At 40.0% G+C, this 22,776-nt stretch overlaps 1 protein-coding gene across 1 annotated transcript in view; it reads right to left on the reverse strand.

Moving 5' to 3' along the window:
* The window catches only part of COL4A5 (collagen type IV alpha 5 chain), an 81,582-nt gene that overhangs the window by 44,206 nt on the left and 14,600 nt on the right, over positions 1 to 22,776 (reverse strand). Inside the window, exons 2-9 of the mRNA XM_048959946.1 lie at positions 13,637 to 13,696; positions 6,403 to 6,492; positions 5,157 to 5,201; positions 4,426 to 4,470; positions 4,257 to 4,319; positions 3,479 to 3,532; positions 2,445 to 2,471; positions 1,059 to 1,139 (exon numbers count right to left, since the gene is read on the reverse strand). Of these exons, the coding sequence (XP_048815903.1) occupies positions 1,059 to 1,139; positions 2,445 to 2,471; positions 3,479 to 3,532; positions 4,257 to 4,319; positions 4,426 to 4,470; positions 5,157 to 5,201; positions 6,403 to 6,492; positions 13,637 to 13,696 (465 nt within the window). The remainder of the gene's footprint in view (positions 1 to 1,058; positions 1,140 to 2,444; positions 2,472 to 3,478; positions 3,533 to 4,256; positions 4,320 to 4,425; positions 4,471 to 5,156; positions 5,202 to 6,402; positions 6,493 to 13,636; positions 13,697 to 22,776) is intronic.

Below are 22,776 nucleotides of genomic sequence, written 5' to 3' on the forward strand. Positions count from 1 at the left end.
GACAAGTGTGAGACCTCCAAGGTAGAAACAAAACAACAAAACAAACAAACAAACAAAAAACAACAACAACAAAAAGCAACAAACCAAAATTAAACACCAAACGCACAGCTGGCATCCTACAGATGTCAAATCAAAGGAGCTGACCTCTAACTTACCAATTTGCTCTAGATGAAAAGCCTAAAGAAGTGTAAGCTGTGTGAAAACTGTTCTGCTCTCTACATCAATACATCTCTTTGGCTTGGATAAAGGAAAGCTTTTTTGTTTGTTCTGAACTACTTTTGTTGTTTCTTTCTCTTGAATGCACTGAGAGAGAACAACAAAACACTTTGTATTTGATTCCATCCAAAAGCAGACAATAGGAGAGAACAGATCAGAGAAACAGAAATGCTAACAGGCTCAATCTGGTCAGTACAGTCTGAGGTTTGCCTTTGTGTAGCACGAAATGGGAGTCTCTGGCTTCTGTCCAGCACAGACCGATTGACTCATTTCTGCTCCCCTTGTCCTTCCCGCTAAAGTAATGAATGGTTCAGAGGGGAAGCACAGGGCCTGAAGTCACTGCATGTTTTCACAGAAGACTGCTGGGGGAACAGAAACACTGCTCAGGAGATGCAACATGAGGAGAACAACTGAGACATTACCCTCTCTTCCCCCCAATGAAAATAGCGGCTACAGCCCAGAAGTGCAATTATTACTCACTTCACCTCAGAGTAAGGAAGGAAAGGGAGCTCCAGAATTAATACAGAGAATATCTGGGAAGTGACAACAGGAAGGGGAAATAGTGAAGCAAGTCAATAACTGCGTACTGCTGTCTGCTGGACACTGCTTTCCTGAGTAGTGGACTTCTCTGTCCTCTGTGGGCCACCCTAATAAGAGCAACACGAAGCACTTTTGAAGCCTTCCTCACAGTGTAAACTAGAGGTACAGTAAATGTGAGCCTTGCCTTTCCACGTACACATAGGGATTCCCTAGCATCAAATGTTCCAACTGCGCTGTAATTGAAGTACTCTTCCTTTTACATCTTCGGTAAAACAAGTTTAACAGAACTTTATTCAACTTACAGGTATCCCTGGAAGACCTGGAAATCCTTGGTCACCCTTATGTCCTGGCAGCAAGGATGTAATTATTTCACCTGGTTCGCCCTAGAAGAAAACCAGCTGGCTTTTAATTATTAGCATATTCAACAAATCTTTATCACCATTCTGACTCCAAAGGATGAAAAAAAAAACAACTCTTAAAACTATGAGAGAATTAGAGTTATTAGAGTTATGTAGAGCCATGTATGTACGCTCCAGCTTAAAATTTAAGCACTAGATTCTCCAAGAAATACCTCTTTTAATCAGATTCATCATTGCATATTTAGAGAATTCTTTAAATGGCTAAACTACCAACTGCTAAGGGTTCTCTTTTTGTGTGTACAAATATATTAGCATTGATCTAAATTCCAAAAGACCATGGGGATTGAAATATAAATGCTTCACAAAAGAGACATTCAAGATCCACATACAGAAAACTTCAATGACATGACGGAAAGAAGGCTTTCAGCTTTTTCCAGTGTCCAACTTCATGAGACTGATGTTGTGTATGCTACTGTAATAGTCACAATTCATGACCTAAAGTAAAGTATTTATTACTGATTTCAACTCACATCTTTGTTTTCCATGTAAATGTTATGATCAGCTAGCATTGTAATATCTGCACAATGACTGGGATGAAAGGGGCTGAGAAAGGCAGTTTAGTTTAATAGTCATCATTTCCCAGTACCAATGTGTTACGCTGTCCTGTCAGGAGTTTAATGGAATAACTGTGTGTGTGGGGGGTCAGGCTTCCTTTTAAATAGATGTGAATCAAAACTAATGTTTTGATTCATGCTCAAATAGGCCATGAATACAGTAACAAAAAAACCCCAAGCAAACAACAACAACACAATCCCCCCCCCCCTCCAAACTGACAAGGAATCCTCAATGGTTCCAAATCAGATAGTGAGACTATTTACACTAGGGGAAAAAAAGTCATTTACGTAAGTAATCTAAACAGTAGGGAAGGACATTTCCAAAAGGAATGTAAGATGTTGCACTATTCCCTTTACTGGATACCTGAGTCACTATTGCTTAACCTCTACTTGCGTTTCTGAGTGCACACACAGACTACTGGAGCATTTAGATGTTTGTAGACCTTCTGTTAACTTGGTGCCTCTCAAAACAGGTGCTGTCCTTCACATTCCCAAGGGAATGAGTTTTAGAAAACAGTTTGAAGTCAAGCTAATGCAGTTTCTAGTTAGTTGCACTGGAATGATTTAGAAGCAATAAATTTTTTTGCAGAATTTCACTCCAGATTCCAATGGATGTATATGGTCTTGTAATGAAAGCAAGCAGCTTACTTTTGCCAGATCACACTGCACACTCATGCCTGGTTAGTACTTAGATGTAAGAGTAAAGAACACTTACCTTCATACCTGGCAGACCAGGGGGTCCCTTTTTTTAAAAGAAACAAAAAATGAAAGAGAGATCAACATAAATAAGTTCTTGGTATGTTATTTGCAAACCACTGATCAGATCTACTGCATGAGACAAGCATTAAAGAGAAAAGGAAAAAAAAGAAGTACTTTGACAGTAAATATTCAGCATTATATTTCCATTTACTAGCAATTTGCTTTTTTATTGCCTCCTATTATCCTGTCTGTTCAGTGTCCTGTTCAGCTCTGTGGCTCCCAGCATAAGGACATTGATCTGTTGGAGTGGGTCCAGAGGAGGCCACTAGGATGACCAGAGGGCTGGAGTACCTCTCCTTATGAAGACAGGCTGAGACAGTCGGGGTTCAGACTGAAGAAGAAAAGGTTCTGGAGAGACCTTATTAACGGCCTTCCAGTTACTTAAAGGGGGCCTAAAGCAAAGCTGGGGAAGGATTCTATCAGTGAGGATAGTGACAGGACAGGGGAATAGTTTTAAACTCAAAGAGGGGAGATTTAGATTAGATATTAAGATGTTCCTCACAATGGGGGTGGTGAGGCACCGACAGTGCTGCCTAAAGAAGCTGAAAACATCCCATCCCTGGGGGTGTCCTGAGTCAGGTGGGATGGGGACTCGGGCATCCTGGTCTAGAGGAAAGCATCACTGTCCATGGCCAGTGGGTAGAACTAGATCATCATCCCTTTTAATCCAAACCATTCTATCTCTTCTGTCTCATTGATCATCACTAACACCATACACAAACACACACATATCAGAGGACAGTAACAAGACCTTCCCTCTCTGACACATATGCATGTATTCGCATCTTTCTGCAGGTGAAGTATCTCAGCATGGGGGAATTCAAAAGGCTTTTTATTCGCTTTGCCACAGCATCCATCAGAAGAGCTCACTCTTCTGCTGGACATCTAAAATATTTTGATTAATCATAACCTGTTAACTGAGCTTTCACAGATTTAGGTAGGATTTTTTCAGTGGATTACAGGCAGCTAATCTGGAAAACTTGTACTTACAGGAGGCCCTTGTAAACCTGGAAAACCTGGACTGCCTGGGAATCCACGTTCTCCCTTAGGGTTGAAGATGACAATTAGCCAAAAAGCAAAATGAAACATAAAAAAAAACAGATAAGCAAATGGTTACTGAAAAGCCCAGTTTCATTGTTAGCTAGCAATTGCAATAATCTGTGGGTTAAATGATTTGCAAAAATCACACAAGTGACTGAAACAGAGCTTTCCAAATTCAGATATTTCAAACCTCCAGGCAAGCTACTATAATGCAGAGAGGGAAAAAGTACAGCACTAAAGATCAGCTTCTCAAGAAGAAAGATCATAAACTGAAGCTAAGCAACACGTTTGAATAAAATCAACCCCTTCCAACAAGGACACTGAGTCAGTATTTCAAGGTATTATTATTAAAAAGTAATAATTAAAATGTCCCACTGTTTTGTGGTAAGTTTTCTGTGGTAGCAAGAGTCTACTACAAAGATTATAGCATATTATTCTAATTATGACACATTCCTCTGTTGTCAATCAAAAAATTAAGTATTGGAAGAAGTACCAAAGAAGTTAACAATGATGGCTGCAGAGTACTAATGTTGTGATCAACAGTTGCTGCTTTAGATATCAGGTCATGACCTCTAGACTCAGGTGCATGTGAATCACTCCAGAATTACATGCACAGCTCAGTAACTTTAAGTATCACAATAAATTAAACTCATTGGCCACTGTCAGAAAAGCAGGAGCTCTTTATCACATTATTGTTGTGATGTTTAGAATTTTAAAGGAATTCCACCTTCGTTCCATTGCAGCCTGGGATACCCTGAGGTCCTGGTGGCCCATCTTGTCCTGGTAAACCCTTTGAAGATGAAAACAGGATAGAACAGTTAGCTCACAGGATGGCCTACTGGGCCAGAAAGACAAAATGGATCAGTTTCATATCTATATAGCCCATTCCTACTCACAGGAAGTCCTGGTGTTCCTGGAAATCCTGGGAGCCCTGGCGGACCCTAAAAGGAAATTAACCATGAGTGTTTGAAACAGTATGGTGCCACTGGATGTATAAGAGGAATTACAAAAATACTAAAGGAAACCTATAACAAAAAAAGAAACATCAGAATCATCTGTAAAATAAGAATGTCATACTGGGCAGCCATCAAGGTTCTTACATTTCTTTCAGGAGAATAACATAAAAACACAGAGAAGACCGTGCAGAACAACTAAGATAATAGTATGCAGATGCACAAAGGGAAAAAAGCAACAACTCATGGTACAAAAGAAGACCATGTACCACTGAAGACAGTGATGCATCAATTGTTGCCAGCTGAGGAGTCTGACAAAAAGAAGCAAATTCACAAAAAGTAAATGGTTTCCAGACAAATTAATCTCTCCCATACTGATTTGACATACTAATATAACATACACACAGTATTGGGATTACTCTCCTTTATGGCTTTATGAAAAATAATATAAATAACACATAAGATTGTGTACCATAATAAATTGTTGCAGTAATTAATTGTATTACACAATCTTAGATTATTTATATAAAGTAATACAATCTTTTCTACTTGATAGATACATTACTCTCCTTAATTACTCTTTCCCCCCAAAATCACTTCTGTAAGGATCCTGTCTCATACATGGCTTGACCCATAATTCCAGCATATCACTAGGAAAAGGTACCAATACTTACTCTGATTCCCTTGGGGCCAATAGGTCCTGGAAGTCCATCATCACCCTAAGAAAAACCACAACAAAAACCAAAACCACACCAACAAACAACATTCAAGTTTGCAGTCATTTTGTTCTATCAAAGTAAACTATGTGATAAAAGTTACTCTTAATTTTTACAACAAGATGGCTAACAGTTACATAAGTTATCACTTTCTGAGTAAAAAGGTTCAAAATAATTTCATTTTTGGCATTGGATCTCGTATTGAAAAGCATCTGTTGCATCTGATAAGCCACAACAGAGGAAATGGTTATTTCTCAACGTTACTTCAACTTGCACAGAAGCACTTTCTGCTTTCTTCCATCAAATATACTGCAGTGACCTCTTGTGGGCAACACAAGATAGAGAAGATCAAACTTCATAGTAAAACGCCAAGAAAGGGCATTATTAGAATAAAAACACACTCATGGCTTCTAATAGAAGACCCTTTTCTTGTTTCACTGTTGTTATACTGCTAGTTTTCTCTCTCTCAGCATAGCCTTTTGATTATTCTTATCACTTACCTACTATCTCTTTTTCACATGTTTGCTATGCTTCTGTTAGTTTAAATTGCAGGTACTTGCAGATCCTGGATAAGCTTATATATATATATAAAATATAAATGCATTCAGAGAAAGGCATTTCAACATTTTAATACTATGGTATACCATCTGAACAAGGTAATGTAATTCAGTAGCAAACAAAAATAAACTGAAACTGCAGGGAACACGAGGAACATTCCTCAGCTGTCTCTGCAGAGTTCAGTGAGGTCTTCATTTGCATCACCCCATCCAAACCCAGCCCAGGAATGCCACCAGATGCAAATCCTAGTTTGCAGTACTGCCCAAAATGGTGGGGCCCCTCCAGGAGCTGAACAGCACTCTTATCAGTAAATCAAGTAATGCATTACTGCAAGCAGCAGTATAGCAACATCACGGAGCCTTGCCAAACCTGTTCTCTGACCTTAGCAACAGTCCTAAGGAAAGGATACAAGTGCAGGTACAGCGTTTGCAGGCACACGTAGGTGAACAATGGGAAACATAAAGCAACATTCTTATGGTTGACTGTTTCAAACAATCTAACATACCCTAACCTGGTATACAACCATTGAAGATTTTTACTATTAAGCTGATGATAATCAAGAATTCTGGAATGATATGGGAACAGCATTACAAGCAAGCTAACGCTACCTAGCATTTCCATCCTGTCCAAGTGAATTGGGACTTACCTTTGCACCTCTGGGACCAGGAGGCCCTTCTGGGCCTGGGAACCCGGGCAGACCTGGCTGTCCTTCCAAGCCTGGGAATCCCCTTTCACCCTATAGAAAGGATATGTGCATATGACAAAAGCAAAGGATACTTGAAAGAAATTCATAAAACAAACTGTTTTTCTGCATTTCAGCAGGAAGTTATCATACAAACTCTAACAATGCAATTACAGATCCCACCAGCTTAGCTACAGAAATTCTTGTACACAGGCACTGCTTTTACCTACACCCCTTAAACAGGTTTCATAGATGCCTATCCACTACTTAAGCCACCTACTGACAGTACATTTCAATAGCAACTCTTCTGGGCTGATAATTTGCACAGAACTCTCCCATCTTCCTTAAAAGCATAGCTTTGTTAGTCATCAAGTCTCTCCTGAAAACTCAGCTTCCACTGCAATACCTGCAGAAATGCTCAGATGGGTATGGACTGCTGCTATACTGTGCTATTTATCATCATTTCACAGATACAAGATTGTTCTTTGTTATATACAAGTAACTGAGATTGTGGCCATGCGCTGCAGGTAAAGCACTCTCTAAAGACAGAATATAATGACGGTTCCAGTCCTAAGTGCTTACAATGTAAATCAAGAGAAACAGAGATAAGACAACACCAAAATAACATTTCTCATCCCTTTAACCTCACACCTCATGCTAAAATTCTAACCTCCCAAGCAGCAACCACATTTCAGTGAGTATTTATGCAATGATTAGCCATGACAGCTCAGTGTAACAGATACACCTCTACCATAAACCACAGTATGCCCCTCTGTAAATTGTTTGTTATAACATGCTGCTTTCCTGCAGCTTCAGGCTGTTCACAGCTGCAAATTCAAGAAATATTTACTCTTATTTCTTCTACACAATAGATTCATAAAAAAAAAAAAAACAAAAAAAACCCAGATCAATAAATATTACAGTTACAATCACTATAAGGAAGTTAGGAAACACCAGAATTGGTGTGCCTTTTTCTGCATACAGGTTGTTGTATACTCTTCCATTACATCAATTTTTATTTCCTACAGCTCTACCAACCAGCAAATACACAGTACTAAGAAGCAATCACTCAGCATTATTCCTATTGCTTTATAGATACCTGCAAGGCAACTTACATAGATATACCCAAATTATTTTTTCACAGTTCCAGGAACTGCCAACAAAAGAGAGGCCTGAGCTCATTGTTGCATCCTAACAAGCACCTTATAAGCTCCAGGTTTGAGCTGTGCAGTCCTCTGTGCATTCTTTAATTCATCTTGAAGTTTCATTTTCTTGTACCACTTCAGCAAACATTCAAATAGCAGCTCCTGTACCTACTACCTCTTAATGTGTCAGCTATGGTGTTCCCTAAAGAACTGGGAGGCCCCACCTAGATCTCCTCAGCCAGGGGAAGGAATTGAACCAGGAATTCCATATCTTCAAGAGGACAATGTTAGCAAAGAACTGAAAATTGGAGACTTCAAGACAACAGAAGCATCTACTTGCAGCCTCGAACACAATATGTGAAAGGTAACATTATGGCTTTGCTGACCTCCCTTCTACTTTCCACAGCATCTCTATGCTGATTTTAGGTACTCAGTAGGACAGCAGGGTTAAGAATTACTCTTAAATTCTGATTTTCTCACTGCACTACCTCAGCAGGTGCTCTGCATTCCACTGCAGAGGACAAGAAACTAGCAGTTATATTCAAAACACTTACAGAATGTGTTGATCAACATAAAAAAAAACAAAACAGAAACAACCCAAAAAATAGTAACAGTAACAGGGATTCTCTTCACAACCTCTACTCTGCTGCCTGCAATACTGCTTGCTTGGAAAACAAGAAGTCCTTATCCTTCTAGGATAAGGATTATTATCTGGTCAGCTAACCCTGGTTCCTCTATTAAAATGCAAAACTATTACTGTTTTTCTTGTAGATCATGTATTGCTTTTTTTTTTTTTTTTTTTTTTTTAAACACAGGACAGGTATCTTTTTCCCCCCATGGAAATGCTGATTACTATACAAATTCAGGTTAGCTTGAATTCAGCAGTGCCTTTTTGCATGCGGAACTCCAGGCTCTTCTTTCACATGGAGCTATACAGCTGATGCTGCTTCACTTGAAATGCAAGATAGGATAAATGTTATAAGCTCAGGCCCAGATATGAAAGGGTTAGTGTGCCCTTGAAGGAGAGAGGAGGAGGAATTTGGGAGTGCCCAATAAGGAAAACATAAGGCAGAGACAGACTTGGGAGCAAGCTCTGGCAACAACAGTGTTTGCACTACGGAAATACATACAAGAGGCATGCCAGATGCATCAGGTACAAGCTAGGCTACACAATGCCTATTAATCTTACATTGATCACATTTCATGTTTTTGCTAGAGAAAGTGACATCTGCAAATGGATGCTAGAAAAAACTTCTAGCAGAAGGTTGGTCTTCTATGTCATCTGCTGCTGACAGATGGTTCTCTAAAGGGCAACTGCTCTGAGGTGTCCACTCTGAACAGCCACATAACTGGCAAGCCACAGCCTTTCAAAGTGAAAGAGGAAACTAAGTCAAACAGTTGAAAGAAATACAGGAGGCAACTGTGAAAACAGGATTTTCTAAGCCTAATTTCTTCTTCTCAGCTTTGAAAGTGAACAGCTACAATGTGAGCGTTACATGAGGAAAGAAAGCGTTGTGAGAGCAATGCCAGGGGAGTCTGCCAGCAAATGACACTCAAGAACAAGACAATTTGAAGGACTAGATTTGGAAACTGCTAAGGAGTTGTACCAAATGCTTTCTGAGGGAGCTGTACCAAACCAGATACAGAGGGAAGAGTAGGGCTATAATCACTACTTTGGATTAAAAAAAAAAATTGGTTAGAGAAATGAGCGCTGGGGGAGAAGCCAAGCTGATCCAGCTCTCTGGAATACAGATGTTGGGAGATACTTTTTTTTTTTCCCCCCCAAAAAAGTTTTCTTTTTTAGTGTTGCACAGAAAGATCCCTTAAGTGAGAAGTTTTCAGATACAGCTTGTTCTTACTCCAGACTTTCCTACTGTACATCTTGTATATAGGGTACTGTATGCAGGAAGATTCAGATGCTGTAATGCTGAATTTGTTAGGGAAAAGTGCCCGTGTTTCCTTCCAAGCACGTATTGAAACAGAAAAGACATATTTAACAAATTTCCCCTGGTGTCAAAGCTAGTAAAAGGACACTATGTTGTTTGGAGTGAGGTTGAAGTCTCTAGGTAACATGCACTATATTTTCTTACAGATGCAAAAACTGTCAGTCTTGCCAGCCTGTTCTTCCTAAAGCAAAGGAAAAAAAAAAAAAAAAAACCAAAAGAAGTAAAAATAAAAGTAAGTAAGTCTGAATATTTTTTTGCTTCAAACTTGATGCTATTAAAATAAACAAAATAGCAAAGTTTTGGGTCAGCCCAGACCTCATGTTCCAGTCCTACAGGTACAGGATTCTGTAGCAGAATAAAGATTCATCAGCTATAAGCCATCATTACCTTTGGGAATGGGCAAGGAGTCGGATCCTGATCTCAGTGATAAATTCAAAGTAGTTCCAATGCAATTGCCCTCAACCAATTACACAGATGTGGCAAAACTGTCAACTTACAAGCTTGAACACAAATGTTACTTCAGAGATGAGAATTAAAAACACTTACAAAATACCCTAAGCTTATGCTTTAAGTGACAGTTCCTATTAAAAGCACTAACAAACAGAACTATATAATCAAGGCCTTACTCAAAAACCACACACATTAGCCAGCCACAAACACAAGCAGTGTTGAAGACAGTTTAATGCTGTGGTAGAATACAATGAAAAAAATTCACTCTAGCATAATCTGTATTCTTCAACACAGGATTTCTTCAGCAGACCTGCTTTATCTCCCAAAAGAAGTCACAGGGGTCTGTAAACATCTCAGAATACAGGACAATGTTATTGCAGTTTGAGACATCATTTATGAAGCATGTAATTATTCATGATAGTGACTGAAGTTTGAGAAGTTTCAATTTTTTCTTAGCTATTTGTATCCAGCAATGAAAACAGCGGAGTTTGTCACACCTGCACTACATTTTATTGTGATAAACGCAGAAGAAAATTGGAACCTTGCTTGATGATTTTACTGAATTGCCTCCTGAAACTCAGAGCTCCAAATACATATATCAGAAGATTCCAAGAATAAGATTCTTTTTATTTGCTTCTGTAAGAGGCTACAGACTCCTTGCATCCAAACCGTCCTTGTAACTCAGCATTACAAGTTTTTCTCGCCAGAATCCTGTGAACTAAACTCTTACCTAGATACATTAGGAACTTGCCACAGGATTCTTCAGCACCTCTTATATTGTGATCAATAAACCCAGTTATCTTGGCATCTTCTGAAGTCCTTTTCTAAAAGGCCACAAACTAATCATACATAATAAAGGGTAGCTTCTTGACTGGTTTGTTTAGCTTACTTAGAATGGGTAGCACTAAATAAGTATGATCATCTAGAATAGCATAACATACTCCTAGTTATTTAGAGCTGGAACTGCACCTTAGATGTTGTAAAAACAAAACAAAAAAAGCCCTGTAACACCTCCCAACTTGAACCACATGTTTCTATCACAGCTAGAGACTTGGTTTTCAGCGAGATGACACATTGACAGCTCTAAACGCAAGCCTCAGAGAAGGAATGGGAAGACTTTACTAGGGAGAGGTAGGAAAACATTTTAACAGCACTACTTTAAAGCAAAACCACAGTAATCTTGGAGAGCATGCCCTCTTGGTGACCAAGAGGCTGTAGCCCTTGCCATTCAGTCTTCATCAGCTGGAGCAGCACTGGAGCAGATTCATCTCATAAGTGCCAGGCAGCACTTACTTCGAACCCAATCATCATTCATTTCCTTAAGGAAGAATCAATTATTCACATGTAGTAGACCAACACAAGTAATTCTTGTAATTATCCATATATACCAGCTTAATCATTTGCTTTAATTTCCTGTATATAGCAGCTCAATTGTTTCCTTTGGTTTCAACAGGTTCTTACCAGATCCAGTTCATTAAGCAGCAGCTTATTGCAAGCACAGGACAGAATGGAGAAAGCTGTTACCAGTTTTCTCTAACTTTTCTAGTAAATTATTTGTTTATTCATGATAACATATTATACATGTTTTCCCCTATACTACACAATTTCCCTTCCCCCCTCCTCTCCCCCCCCCCCCCAAAAAAAAAGACAACAAAACTTACAGGGCTTTGGTGCAACAGAAAATGTACTACTGCTACAAAGGCTCAAGGCAGAATCATTGATGGCATGAAGCAATTAACCAAGAGCTGCAGTTGCCCAAGGAAAAATATGAAAATAGTTTTCCTATTTGCAGTTCAATTTGTATTATTTTGTTAGAAATTGGATATCCTGGAGGGAACTCTAGGATACTTAGAAAGAAGGTTACTTCTGAGTCTGCAAAGAGACACAGTAGGCTCTGCAGAGCTGAACAAAGCCGCACTTCTTAGTTGACTTAATGCAAGTGGACAGAAACTTGGATGCAGAAGCTAGTTGCAGGTCCACAAGGAAACAGAAGTTCAGGGCTCAGCTGAGTGCATTTGACAAGGCTTTTCTTGTCTTCCCAGTACATCATCAGGCTCCATACACCTGACTTCCAGTAGTCCTACAAGTACACTGTCACATTTCCAATGGAGAATCAAAGAGGGATGATTATTTAAACAGCTCCTTGCCCAATGCTGTTTATATGCCAATTAGACAAGGAACTATGGAGTCTGACTTCTGGTTCAGAGGTCACTACAGAAGGAAGCACAAACACCAAATGCCAAGCATCAAATACAAAGCAGAAGCCTGAAGCTTGTTGTGACAAGTTTACACTCAACTGGTACAAAGATAATTTGCAATAAAGTTTGGTCGAAGAGGTATCAGACTTGAAAACCCGCATCAAATGTTTAAGTAACTGATATGCTGTGATGGATCAGCCTCATCATCTGAGGACAGCTCTAGATATCTTGCAACTGTGTGAGATTTTAGAAAAAGTTTAGGGTTGTGGAAAAGAAAGTTAACAGAAAGCATTATGGACATCAGTGAGGCTCTTGTGTATCTTGTACACTGGTGCCTTCATAATTATAGGGAAACTAATGTAATGGCGTGTGTATGATCAAACCAGTCGCATAGGCAACCCATCACATCTAAGAGTGCAGGCTTTGCTTTTTCATTGTTAGTTTTCTGTCATGATGGCCTGCAAGCTTCTGAAAGGCTGTTTAATAAAAATGCTGAGACCTGACAGATTTTTACACTGTTTAACTTGACTTTGGTGCAGAAAGAATCCAAATTTATCAGATCTCACAGTAAATCTTCCGTTCTAAGAGTGGAAATCTGCATTATGTGCCTAGCACTTTAAGAAGTGGGTGCCAAAAACACTGTGTTCCCATTATTATTTTATTTAGAAGGCCAGAAAACGTACTCCGAAGTTTTTGTACCTAACTTGCCAGATAATTTTGTTTACTGAATTCACAAAATATCTGTGACTAATTCAGAAAACAGCTAACTGTACACCACAGATGGATTCTTCAAAGTTGCACCTGCTATGGTTGTATTAGGAATGTAAAGCCTACTGCTGGAATGCCCTCAAACTAAACCCAAAGTAGTCCTGTTACTAGTGTTAGGATACATCTGGTTTAGCCAGCTTTATTTGAAGGAAATGCACCAACGAGGTTGAAGTTTGAACCTAATCAAACTCTAAACTTGCCATCAATGTTATGTTATTTTTCACTAGATATGCATATTGTAAGTATACCTGATGAACTAAAAGTAAATAAATGCCAAGGAATGACCTCATTTGCCTACAGCCATCTGGATGATAAGTACAGCACCATAAATTACTATGAGTTTTTGACATCTGCCCTCTTTAATCTCAGCCAATAGCAAAATTCTGCAATAGCATAATATTGAATCAAAGCAGTAACTTAAGATTTTGCATCACATTTGTTCTTGATGTTATACTTGTTTATACAACTTCAAAATCACCTTTAAAATGTGTCAGAAATTAATCTAGAGCATTGAAGCGCTAAAAAAATAATATTGAGTGCGCACTATTGCCTCAAAGGATAAATTTGTAAAACTGTAAGTAGTACCAATGGTAGAATCATAATGACTGCATAAAAACACAGCAGGAGTGGAAGTCAAAGCTGTACAGAAGCAAAGGTCTGTGCATTAGTCAACCACACAAGGTATTCTTACCTTTTCTCCTTTAACTCCACTGCAATCACATTTGGTTAGAGATGTACACCCATGGCAAGCCTGTAAAGACATAAGAAAAGACGTTTTGAAATGTTTTGAATCACTGTAAGGTAGCATCAAGTCTGCAATACTACTAAAGTTATTCTAGAACACAGGCCTACAAAGTAGGTCACCCAGACCTCATACACATGTTCAAAGCATATACAGTCTACTGCAAACCTGATTAACTTTATTAAGAGACTAATGCTTTTACATGTTAGTTTCCTTAGCATTTTTATGTTTATTTTACACAAGAACTATTTATCCTAGGACAAAGTAAAATGCAACCTATGACTAAAGAACATTAATAGAACAGGTTCTTCGGCACTTGCCACCTCACTGACAGCATCCATTTATGGCTCTCACCAGTAGATGTCAGGTTTTGAACAAGAGTTTAACCAAGCCTTATTTATGGTAAGATGGTATTATGGAAAGATCTTTAGTGCCTAATTAATTCATGCCTCCACAGCACAGTTACACAGAAGAGGTTTTAAAAAGCAAACAAAAGACCACCCAGATGTCATCTAGTTGCATTCACACTCTACCAAGCATGACAAGTCAGCTAAAACCCTCCCTCACATAAGGGGGAGGCGAGAGGGTCTGGGAGGTGCATTGGTCAGAGGAGGGAGTTAAGGAATTTGATTCATAGCAGTGATCCAAGCCAGACAAGTTCTTGATATCACATCTGCTCAGTCTGAACGCTCCCCAGCACCAGCATGATACTCACTACAGTTCTGTGTTGATTTCAGAAGTGAGCAGACTGGTGTGCTTAAAAAAAAAAAAAAAAGGGAGATTTGTGGAAGAAGAGAAACTTCACAGCGTACATAAGGCAGCAATCAATTCCCACAGCTCTTAATACTTAAAAACCATGACCAGTATGAGAAGATACTCTCTCCCAAATACTTGGGGATTTAATTTGCTCTGAGGACACACGTAGCATCATAAGTAAATTACAACACATAATTAACAGCTGAAAAAGCTGAGGGTTTGGGCTTCTCCACTCAACCTCAAATAACCTGCAAAGAACAGTATGTACAGAGAAAGTTTCAGCTGAGCAGGACATGAGCCAGTTTGTCAGTACTCAATACACCCACACACCAACTCTAGCCCTCATTATCACAGAGACATGACCCATCACCTACCTGGCATTACTAACATCCTGGCTCTTAGCCTAAACACACTACCGAGCATCAGAATGAAGACACCAAAGCAGCTTAATTCACCTGGAGCTACAGAAACCCAGGATAAATAAAGTATCCTGTTTCACAAGACACAGCTTTCAGCGCCATCGCAGTAGTGCCACACAACAAAGCTAAAGCATATCTCCAAATCTTCAGCTTTTCTAATCAGTTCCTTGATTTGATGTACACAGAAATTCAAAATTCTCAGTAATCAGGAGATTATCCAGATGTTTCCTAAAATGAAGATGAATCTTAGTAGCCAGATTAGGTTTTCAAAGATCAGACTGGACCCTGAATAACCTGGCTGACCTCATCACTGACTCCACTTGGAGCAGAGTGTTTGGCTAATGCCCTCCTGATGTCACCTTTCAGCCCAACTGACCTTCTGAACTCAGCATCAGATCCTTCTCACTTTCAGAAGTGTATTTTAAAAAGCAAGTTCAGCTTAAACCAGTTTTAGGGTTAATCTTGCTTTATTTAGGAGATCAACCTTAGCTACACATAATACTCCCTTGCTTCACAATACAAGACCAAGAGAAAGAAAGAGCAGGTACTTATCTCACTGGGCAGCAGTGTCAGTGTCCTATTGCAAGGAGATCACACAGATCTACTTGAAGGTCTCTGCTGCCTCCAAGAGACGGGGCAAAAAATAAATCATCAGTAAATAGAAACACAAAGCTACACAGTGGTAAAGCACAGTCTAAAACAATGCACCATCACAATGGCACAAAGCATAATAAAGATTTGTTTAGGTTAAGGAACAGAGAGATTCATTTAGTCTTCCTCTTACATTTCGAAGAATGTTTCCTACAGAAATTTTCCTGAGTCTTCAGATAAAATAATTGGTCTGGATGGGGAAAGAATTTAGAGAGGGAAGGTGTGAGAATATGTCCTTCACAAAACAAGATATTCACAAAATTTTGTAAAGATTTTAGACACAAACTCAAAAGAGTCTCTGTCTTTGCCACTGATTCTCTATAAAAAAGCAGAAAACTGCATCATTAGTGCTGATTCATCTTCAACACTAATCCTGCCAACGTGACAACTACACGCGAGGGTTACCATCAATAAAGAAAACAGATCATGAAATAAAGTACAGAAAGGATCACCCAAAGCAGGGCTGCTTTGAGCAGGCTGCACAGGACCACATTCAGCTGTACCTTGTGTAGCTCCAGTGCTGGAGACCCACAGCCTCTCCAGGCCCTGACCAGGGGCTGGCTGCCTTCATGGCAAAGAGCATCCCCAAATCTCACCAGTTCTTTATGATGAGCAGCCATAGTCTCAGCCTACACAGGGTAAGAGGAGCTTGGCTCTGACTTTACTGTACTCTTCTCTAAGAAGCAGGAAGACAACCATAAGATTCTTCTCTTCCCTGATGCCTTTTTCCTCTGAGGAAAAAAAAAAAAAAAAAAAAAAAAAAGATTTTCCCAGTATCTTCCCATATGTCATGGGTAACAGCCTCTCAAATCTGGGCATGCTGAAACAAAGCAAAATGAGCTTTAAATCAGCTCCTCGGTTGCGATACTTGTGCTGATTCTGGTCTTTACAGAGTTGACAAAGTACGTATCTTTCTTGCGTGTGCAGGCAATAAATATCTGTGGATGTGATGCCAAAACAGAGTGCACCTTTCCCAGCATTAAAGACTGTTTTTTATTTTGAGGGGTCTAAATAATCCTGTATGAAGTATTTTTAAGTGCTTCTCTCCTTAATCCCATTTTCAAAGTGATTTAATCAATATAGCTCCTACCATAAACCACAACTCAAAAAAACAAAACAAAAACACCACAAAACCTGTGACTGTCATCCAAAGTCATTTATATTTCCAGACTAGATTCCTTATACTTTGAGGAGCCTCTTAACTTTGACAATTATCCCATCTCAAAGATGGATGTGTACTCAGTGAACGCTTTCTGATAGATTGCTTCGCATACCCAGCTCAGATCTTTTACTTGCAGGAAAGTCTTTCCCAGACAGAAGTAACAGGAGGCTGAACAAAGTCAGTAATCAGAAAGCTCTCACCAAACACTCACTGTAATCAAATGGCAGCAGCTTTTGGCTTAAATCCTGGGAAGATCTCTTTACCCACAAGCTTATCAAGAAGCATTCCCTCCACAGAGTCACTTATCTCCCTGTACAAAAGCAGCAGTTTGGCAGATTGTATTTTTTAATCTGTATTATTTTTACCTCCACCACGTTAATGCTTTTGAACTGAACAGTTGAAAGAGAAAAATCCCTGAGAATTTGTCCTCTATCAAGATTGACTCATGTCACTTCTGGGTCATACAGCAATATAACAAAGACTAAAGTCAAAAGTGTCAGCAGTGTAAAACAAAACAAAACACTCGAGAGCTTAGCGATCTGTTCTAAATGAGAGCTTGCTTCTTGTTTAGACTTTTCAATAGTCTCAAGGCCTTTTTTTCCTTGTGAAAGCAGGCTGAAGAACTGTGCTACAGGAGAACATGTACTGCATAACAAGCCTGTACAAGTTCGAAAGCAACTCAGCAGAAAGAGGATTCTGATATCACAGATTTAATTATGTATTTCACATGAACGCAAAAAGAAAGAATTGAATCCAGGCTGCTTACTATGAGTAGCAGTGCTTGGAATCTCTCCTTCATATAAGCAGCAAGTTTGAGAAGAGCAGATAGGATGACTACAGCATTGAAATCCTAGAAAAACCTACATTAAGACCAAGATTTGGATTACCACTATCAGCAGTTTGCTCTGTGAGAACTTAACCATCACTAGTTCAGGCAATTATGTGACTGGCTGCGTTTCCAGGCCTCACACTTCAGTGGAACTCAAAAGTTACATTTGTTTTATCTGTTACACATTGGAGAAAGTGAGGAGGCTGCCTGCCTTGGATCAGACAGCCAGAAGCCTTCAGCAGCAGCTCGAGCCCTAGCTCTGGTCAATATGATGCACATAACTTCAGGTGACAGGAAAGGTAATAACATTTTGGAAAACGTGAGCTAGAATAGTGAGCTGGGTGTAGATTATAAGGAGTGGGTCATGATCTTCACAACAATTACAATCTTTTAGTTTTCAGCTACAGGAGGATGGACAAGAAACGGATGCAGCTTGTAAGAAATGACTGAAACAGTGGAGATTTGCTTCTTGCCAACTGCTTTCCCCTTTAACACTCCCCTCACCACCACATACCTGTAAGGATGGACTCACTATCATTTCCATTTCCTTTGCTGTTAATAGCGTGTAGCAAGACAATCAAGGGCTCTAATTAATCTAGCCAAGTTTAGCTAATCCTTTCATTGGATTTTCCTGACAGCTTCTACCCCATTGAACTAGTGTGAGGAGAGCAAGTTCTTTTCATTAGTGTATAAAAGGAGGGATGGTATTGGTTTTCTGGTCAAAGGATAATTCTTCCAGAACAAGCTTGGTCTTTTGTGCCTTACATGAACTGAGGAAAACTGCTTTATGCCACCAACAGAATGGCGTTTAGGTTTTAAATTTTTCTTTAAATTGAAATGCAAACTTAAAAAAAAAAAAGTACACATTTGAAGCCTCGGTCAATTCTTACTCTTGGCCACTTTTGTAACTGACAGCTCAGCAAAATGAATAAGCCTAAGTTATCCCCAAGATTTGTTTTGGCTGAAAACCTGCTTTAAGCATTAGGTACACTGCCCTCTTTTCTCACCAGGCCTAGAGATGTTAGTCGTAAGGCAACTGCAGCACAGCCCACCCCTCCCACCTCCCATTCACAACCACATCGGCCAAAGCATTTCAGAGAACAAAAAGAAAAGCCAACACACACAAGGTAGGTAAATGTTATTCCTGGAAAGAACAGCAACTGGGGACTTCCTAAAACTGCTGTCAATAAAAGATTCTCCTAAGTTAATAAAAGTTATAGAGGACTGGTCAAATGTTCAGATCAATTAACCTGCTCATAAGCAATCAGAATCCGAGTAACAGCACAGTTAAACAAGACCAGCTTTGGATTGTCGAGCTTTGAAGGGATTTACCATTACACACACCCAGCTGCAGGAAAGTTACTCGGCAGCAGGGGGAGAGCACACGTAGGGCACATCTAAAAACCCACAAGGTGAAGTATGCAAGAGTATTTAAGTAACGTACTAGGTACTTCAACATACAGTTATTTAACAATATTTTAATGCACTTTCCACTGTAAAAACTAGAGATGAAGAGGGACGATGCTGGTCATGTAGCAGTACTTGAAGTTTACAATTAGAAATTAATAATCTAGAGAAGGAGGTGTAAATTCTTACAGAAGCACAGATAGTGAATCAATAAGGTGCCGTTATGAACAATTAAAAGTGTTCTGACGTGGCAAACGCTGCTCACAAATGAATTATTGATCTAGATCAAACAGTTGGAGAAAAGAAAGAAAAAGCACAGCCTGAGCATTTACAAACTAATTGCTTTGTTCCAGCATCCTCTTTACGTATTCTTTTACTAAGAATGAATTTCCTGTGCGATTATCCCTCTCATTCCTGAAGTAGCACAGCAGCATTACTTTACCTATCTGGAAGCACAGTTTCTATCAACAGACTGTATGTTCTCTCTTGACAGCTCAGGTGGCAGCAAGAGGTCAAGCGAGAGTTGCAAATAGATAGTGGATATCCACTGCTTTTAGGTGCTGTGCTGGCCTGCAACACACTAAGCCTCTTAAATCACTTAGAGGAGCTACGGCTCAACATCTGTTTGTGCGTGAGATTAACATGCACAAGCCAGCTTCATTAGCAGGTGTCCTGAAGAGAACCATCGTTATCTGACTCCACTGCACCATAAGCCACCTTGCAGGTGAGAAGAGCCCTCCAGCAGCAAAGAGATGCAGAGAAATCACTGAAATGAAATTCTGCCTAGGAAAAGTTGGCCAACATTTTAAAGCAAATTTAAAAGTTTGTAACTCACTTGGATCACAGGAGCATGCTGAACTGTGGATCAGCACAATTGTACTTCGTACATGCAAGAAAGTGTACAACAACAGAGATGGTTCTGCAAGGCTGGCATGTCTGCAAGTCATTACCTGCAGTAGGCTTACATCTTCAGCTGGTAATCAATGGGCGTTATTGATAGCTGTAATTGCAGCATCAGGATGGACACGCCACAAGGTACTTCAGGCTTTATTCTTCCCCTTCCTTCCATGTACTGCAAAAAGCACATGCTCCTCATAGCAAGCCCCACACTGATCATTCAGCAACCTCCATTTCAATCCTCTTGCTCCAGTATTTGCCAGCAAAACTCAACTAGCTATTCTTGTTAGCAAGCTAGCCAGGTAATAAAAATTAAAGGCAGTACAACTACCTTTGGAGAGCAAAGAAAAGAAAGAGCTGAATGGGACACTGCCTTGCATTCTGATAGCCGTATCAAGTCACAAAGCTCACAGTCAAAAGAACAAAAGGCACATCAAGTCCCTCAGGTTCTCATCCAGCATGCCTCATCCTCACAAGATTTTTTAGAGCCAAAGAGGAAGGGGAAACTGTATGAGTGTTATTAGACTAAAATCCATGGATTTGAAGTCCTCTACTGCAGAAACAGTAACACAGGACTTCACAATTGATCAGATCTGTCTCTACACCACATATGCAGGAAAATAAATGTATTTCCTGGAATTGCTAGAATACCCAGATTACCTCAGATGCATACAACTGTAACAGCCAAGAACCAGTTTCTCAGCATCTTGCAGTTTGCCAAGCTGCTGTGCTTACTACACATTTCCACATGAATGCCAGTGTCTTTTAAGTCATGACCAAGGGCAGATGGAAGTTGATATTAGTTATTTCCACAGTAGATACCGCAACTACCTGTCAGACAACTATAGAAGAACTGTCCCTAGAAGGAAGCTTAAATGCAGTGGGAAAGTTCTGCATCTCACACAGCTCTTCCAGCTGCGTCAGTGCCCAACCACCACTAACATCCTCAGCATTATAACTCAACAGCTTACTCAGGAATGTAAGAATATTTTAACACCAGAGAAAAAGGGAACACAAACAGTGGATATCTTAACTTCCCGACAACAAGACCAACTCTGCTGGTAGATTAAAAGCAGTGAACTCAACATCCAGAAAAACAGTTCACAGTATCACAGAATGTCAGGGACTGGAAGGGACCTAAAAAGATCATCTAGTCCAGTCCCTCTGCCGGAGCAGTTACAGATGTCTCTGCCTTATGAGGAAGGCTACAGCACTTGGCCTGCTGTGGCTATGCAGAGGTCTCAATTATTTGTATCTATATTTATAAATAAAAGAGAAACCCAACCTTGACATTCCACAAAGACAGACTAACCTTGATTTTGGTGGTGCTCCTGAAGAACATATATTTATTAGCCTGCTAAGATCTGTGTAACAAGACACCTACACACATACCTAGCTAAAGATTTGCTGCTCAACCATGTCAAAGATTTTACCATTTATTTTCAGCAAGTATAGCTTTCCTTTCACTTGCCTGGACATGAATATAACTGAGAAACAAAAGGTTTTGTGGGAATTTGACAAGCAGAGTTAAAGCTGCTTTTGTGAGTTCTAATTATGATTCCCAGATACACAGTCTTTGGGCTTAATGAGAGTACAAGCCTGCAGATCAAAAGTTTATTGCTCAAATCTGTGCAAGTCAGTTACAGCAGCACAAGCCATTGCAGTCCCAGATTTCAGACGGCCACTCTTTTCTCTCTGCATTGTATGAGGGATGCTCTGAAAGTAATGCCTCCTGCTTTATGATGTTGGCTCACTACATCAGAGGTAGATGGTATGGCAGTAGGGGCTGAACCTTCCCACCAATATCCCATTACATTGTGTTGTTGTGTGACAGATGGCAGCAGAGGGGCAGTCTGAAAGAATGGCATCTGACATGGAAGCGAGGATGAAGCAAAAAAGGTGGAATTGAATTCCTCCATGATGAAAACATAGCACTCACTGACATTCATCAGCACTTGCTGAATGGAGACCTCACTTTGCTCACATCCACTGTTAGGGGTAGGCAGTGTGTTTAAGCAGTGGTGACAGCAAGCTGAAAGACAAGCAATGCTCTGGATGGCCATGCACAGCTGTCACCATGAAATGAAGACATTTTCAACCAGCTCAACTGCACAAATTAGTGCACAACAACTAAGGAACTGTGTACAGAGCTGAATATCAGCTTCAATGCATTGGAAACAATAGTGACAATGTTGGAATATCACAAAGTTTGCTCCAGGTAGGTCCCATGAATGCTCATGCACTCAGAACAGAAAGAACACCGTATGCTTGTCAGGGCTTACTGAACCAATATGAGATGAAGATGACAGTTTCTTGGATTGCACCATTGCTGCTGACAAGATGTCGTATCAACATTGAGAGCAGCATCAAAATGGCAGTTCACAGGGCAGCAGTGTGCGATTCCCATCAAAGAAAAAGTTCACGGCACAGCCCTCAGCAGGTTAAGTGATGTGCACTGTATTTGGGGATAAGAAAGGGGTGATCCTTCTGGATGTCCTGGAGCCCAGACAAGCCATCACTACGCTAAGCTGAAAGTTTGAATATCCTGGGTCTGGCCAGAAAAAAACACCTTTCTCTTGCAACATGGTAGCACCAGGCGCAGTATCTGTTTGAAGAACAAGGAGCACATTGCTAATCTTGGCTGCAGTGTCCTACCACAGCCACCACACAATCTTTTTTTCTTCCATCTGTTTGGGCCAATGAAAGGTGAACTGCATGGGCAGCATTCTCTAGCAACGACACCATCACAGTAGCTGTGAAGCAGCAGGTCACCTGCACCGATGCAGATTTTCACAAATGAAGCATTCAGGCTCTTATGCACGGCTGGTGAAAATGCAAAGCTAATGGTGGTGACTATGTTGAAAAGCTGTTTTGTAGCTGAGAATTTGCTCTACCAAATAGCTGTTGTGCTCTTTGTACCTGCTGAGGTTTCCATGGAAATAAATAGGAAACATGACTTTTTGAGCAA

This window comes from Lagopus muta, chromosome 13, assembly GCF_023343835.1.
Source record: "Lagopus muta isolate bLagMut1 chromosome 13, bLagMut1 primary, whole genome shotgun sequence".
Taxonomy (NCBI): domain Eukaryota; kingdom Metazoa; phylum Chordata; class Aves; order Galliformes; family Phasianidae; genus Lagopus; species Lagopus muta.